Raw genomic sequence first — 4,847 nt, 5'->3', positions numbered from 1 at the left:
GCAATGACTTAATTGTGAAGAAAAAATGTTTTAGGGTTCATTTATTAATTAAGAGACTTTGTGGAGTCTAATTAATAAATAATATAAATGACAATTTCATTTGATAATTAATTATAATTATTAAATAAATAGTTTTGGCATTTATAGGATTAAAATTAGAAAATATGGTATTTGTGAAATAAAAGATAAATGATTAGAAAAATAGCAAAATTATAATAGTGGCCCCATTTATGTGGTCGGCCACTTAGTCCTAATTTTACTATTATTTTATCATTTTTTCATTATATATAATTTAATCCTAACCTTAAGTAAGAATTTACAGTAAATAAGTTAAATTAAATTTAGGGATATTGGCGACTAAACCACCTGAACTTTACGGTTTGTAACACTTAACCACAAAAACTAAATTTTTGGCGGCTAAACTACCTAAACCTTGGTTCCGTTTTGCTCTGCACACCTCCGTCCAAAAATCACAGTTAAGTGCCACGGTGGATTGTCCACATGTACACACTTGTACAGGTGGCAAATTTTCAGTGGTCCACGTAATATTAATTTTAAAAAATAATTGTAAATATTTAAAAAAAAATTAAAAAAAAACAGAAAAAAAAAATAAAATATTTTTTTTACTTTTTTTTTTAAAAAAAATAATTAAATAATTATAAAAATAAATAAATTATTAAAAAAAAATTATTTTTTTTATTTTCTTTTCTTCTTTTTTTTCTCTTTTCTTTTTCTTTTCTTCTTCTTCTTCTTTACACAATCACACCAATTCTAAATTAGATGGAGCATTGATTTGTTTGATTTGGTGGGTTTTGATCTATGTTGTGATTGCTTGTAGATTTTTTTTCCTAATATTTATGGATACGTTTATATATGGTATTATTATATGCTGCATACTTGGTGATTATTCCATGAACTTGAATTAGTCCTTTATTTGGTTTCTAAGTTGTACTCATCATGGTAATCTCAGGTTTCAAAACGCTGAGTGATCAAAATTTAATAGCTAACCCCCCAAGTGCATATTTATTATGGCCAAATATTCCATATCTCAAACCCTTAAGTATGGTCATAAAAAGAGAACATGATGTTTTTTGGCTTGCAATAATGTTTTGGGGTGAACTTTCACCTGACTGTGTGGGTTGTTGTATGAATTAGGATGAATTCTTAATCTAAACGATCCATCCATTTGTATGGATTTCTTGGTAAATAGATAAATGGTTATTTTAATTTAGAATTGGTGTGATTGTGTAAAGAAGAAGAAGAAAAGAAAAAGGAAAGAGAAATTAAAAAGAAGAAAAAAAAAATAAAAAAATTATTTTTTTTATAATTTATTTATTTTTATAATTTTTTAATTATTTTTTTTTTCTGATTTTTTCATTTTTTTTAATATTTATAATTATTTTTAAAAATTAATGTGGACCATTGAAAATTTGCCACGTATACAACTGTAATTTTTGGACGGAGGTGTGCAGAGCACAACAGAACCAGGGATTAGGTAGTTTAGTCGCCTAAAATTGAGATAGTTTAGCCGTCAATATCCCTTAAATTTAATATATTACAAATTTACAATTAAAAGAGACTCTTTATACTGAGGTTGCATTTTGCTGGAAGACTTTTATGGGTGGATTTAGTTCTCCTACCAACGAAAAAGAAAACTAACTCCATCTCGGTGTCCGAATTTTATTATCTTGCCGAGAATAACACCTTTTGTCGATCTCATCGAGAAAAATACTTATATAGCTGAGGCTTTGCCGGCCCATTTTGCCAATGGAAGAAAGATGATTGTATATATATTATGAGAAAAAAGATAATTGTACACAAAATTCTTGATACAAACAATAAGCAGAGGTAGATCAGCAGGCACAAGATATATACCTTTCTACCAAAAACAATAAAACGATAGAAGAATTTGAAATACTGATCATTACAATATTTTTAATTGCAATTCTGATCATAAAATTATGAGTGGTTCTATCCATGCCCAAGCCGAGCAGCCTCACGAACCAACATACTTGTAAAATTATTCATTGTCCTTTCTAATCTTTTTAATCAAAAACCCTCCATGTGTACAGAATTTTACACGCACATCATAAATATTGGAAGAGATCAGAGGGGTCAAAGGAAGAAAAATAAAGACAAATTTACGTCAAAGTATGATTAATGTTTATACTACATATGTACTCCTAACAATTTAGTCTACTATATATGTACAAAATTCGACAAAATTAATTAACTGACAATTATAACGTAGTATATATCTATCTATATAATATGGTGTGTCTAACATTTCATTAGAGACAAAAACCATAAATGAAATTAAGTTCTTAATGAACAACAAATAAGGATACAAATTAATAAATATATACGCTATCATAACGTTTCCTTCTCTTTTACTTTCCATTCTAACCCTATAAATCTACATGGTGAAAACCTAATCTTATGCTCAGAGATGGTCTCAAGCTTAGGCGACCATAATTGTTCTTTTGATCCCACTAGCTGATCATAGTGCTTTTGAAGCTCCGGAGTGTTGCAAAGAAATCTACCATTATTGCATTGACTATCACAACCCGAACCCTCTTCCTTACCTCTCATAACCAATTTGGTTAAGAACTCTGGTGAAACCTTGATCAAAGCCCTTCCATTTGAGCCCTTTAAGTACTCGAACGGGGAGGTATTACCGCCAAAATTAATGGGACTTGTGGCCTTGTTATTGGGGCTCAGTGAGGAGCCGAAGGCGGCGAGGGAAGAGGCCGAGAGTACACCATTGGAAAAGCTGTCTATGGGAAGAACAAAGTATGTTTGGCCACATAGGAGCGGGTCTTGGATGCCTAAGGCCGGAACTGGGTGACCTATGAAGAATGAATCGGCATGGCAGACAATTCTGTCAGGGAACTCGAACATGATCTCACCTGCTATGTGTTTCTTTCCTTTGAGAATTCTCTTAGTGCCTTCCCAGAATATTAGTATCACTGCTGAGTTAGGGTTTGGGTTGAAGCAGCCTGGAGATATGATAATATTGCCCATGAGAGAGAGAAAGAGAAAGAGAGAGATATGTTGGTAATAAGAACGAGTAAAGGTATATGATTCAATATTGATTGAAAGAAGAGTAAAGAGGATAACATACATATACAAATGATTTTGAATGGAATTGACTTTCATAAAGTCTACGTTAATTAACCAGTTTTGAGTGGTCGGTGGTCAGCCATGCCGGCTCGTTGAACGTATCTCTTGCGTTTGGCTGTGTAATTAATTTACATGTGTTGTGTTTCTATATATATATATTAATTAACCAACTCTCTTAACCACTCCTTGGACTTAAATCTGATGTATATATGATCATGTCTTCCGTGAGGAATCGGAGGACGAAGATTCCACGATTATGTATAATATACATAAGGACCACATTATGTTAGGGACGACTTTTATTTTATATTTATATATATATTTTTTTATTTTAAAGTCAATGACATTATAAATTATATGGAGAATTTTATCAATACATATAGAGAGAAATTTGTGACTTTATAGTATACTAGTAAAAAATCACGTGCGAGGCACGTATACTAAATTTTATGTTAGGTATAATCTACTTTATTTAAAAGTGATACAATTACTAATTGAAAAAATATTATTAGTTATTAAGTGATTATTATTATGTAAATCTAAATAATATAATTTATAATGTTGACAATCAAAAGCAAATACTGAATGCAATATATTAGTATTTAAGAATGCTTGATAATTTAACTTTAATATGTTCTTAAGATAATTCAAAAATAAACGAAAAATTAATGCTCAAATACTAAAGCAAACACAGCTTAAATGTGTGTAAAATAAAAAAGAAAATTAAAAATTAATTTCTAAATTGTTGATAATTGAAGATAACATATGCCTAAAAGTTGTAGATAAGAAAAATAAAGATACTCTTAATGGGTGGATTTTAATCTTCCTTTGCTTCGACAGAGACAACAGTGTAATGTTTGTGTTTTGCACTTTTCATTCTAGCTGAGTCCGCATATAATTGGATTGTCCATTTTTTTGTGAATAAATTGTATATGACAATGTCGACAAAATGGCAGTATTCCTACAAATAGTTATTTATTTTCATTTAAGATGATAAGACATGGTGTAAATAATTAATTTAATTAAAAAATCTACTTATGAAAGGTAGGTAAAATTATTTTATTAATTTAAAACTACACCTCTGCAATATAATTCATTAATTTGGGCAGACTAATCTTAATTCTTAACACAGCTGAAAATATGTAACTCCAAACTTCTTATATCCTAGAACAAGAACAAGTTGAACAAAAACAAACTTCAGTTCTGAAAAAAAAAAAAAACAAAAAAAAACAAATATACCTCCCCAGAATGGTGGAACACCAAAGAGGAATGTACAATATAACACCAACACTCCAAATAAGCTTTAAGTTAATCACAAGAGTGCCTAATACTTAGTTTATCAAGCTCCAAATCCTGAAGAAAAACAAAAAAAGAAAAAAAAAAAGTCTTTTTTAGCTTGAAGATTCTCAAATGGGTTCAGAATAAAAAAATCGGCTCAATTGGGTTCAAAATTAAAAATCGGACTAATCGGACCAATCTATAACTCAAATATAAAATTGTATCAACTATGCATTTTTTATTTTAACAAAAATTATTTATAAAAAATCAGACCAATCACCACAGGGAAAATCAATAACTCTTCAATGAAAATCATAGTAAAAAAGAAATACCTCAGGAAGAACTCGAATAGTGCAAGTAAGTGGCAACTTACCAAAATTGCATCAGAACTTGCAGACTTCTCTGCGCTCTTTCTAGTGGATAATGACTTTCCATAGTTCTTCATA

General features: G+C 29.9%; 1 protein-coding gene across 1 annotated transcript; it reads right to left on the bottom strand.

Moving 5' to 3' along the window:
* Nucleotides 1-2,165: 2,165 nt before the first annotated feature.
* Nucleotides 2,166-3,074, bottom strand: LOC115720750 (uncharacterized). Its single transcript, XM_030649924.2, has one exon. It carries the CDS (start codon nucleotides 3,022-3,024, stop codon nucleotides 2,371-2,373), a length of 654 nt encoding a protein of 217 aa, XP_030505784.2. The 5' UTR covers nucleotides 3,025-3,074; the 3' UTR covers nucleotides 2,166-2,370.
* Nucleotides 3,075-4,847: the final 1,773 nt, after the last annotated feature.

This window comes from Cannabis sativa, unplaced genomic scaffold (assembly GCF_029168945.1).
Source record: "Cannabis sativa cultivar Pink pepper isolate KNU-18-1 unplaced genomic scaffold, ASM2916894v1 Contig1, whole genome shotgun sequence".
Taxonomy (NCBI): Eukaryota; Viridiplantae; Streptophyta; class Magnoliopsida; order Rosales; family Cannabaceae; genus Cannabis; species Cannabis sativa.
The sequence above is the reverse complement of the archived record's forward strand: the minus strand, read 5'-3'. Positions and strand labels throughout refer to the sequence as shown.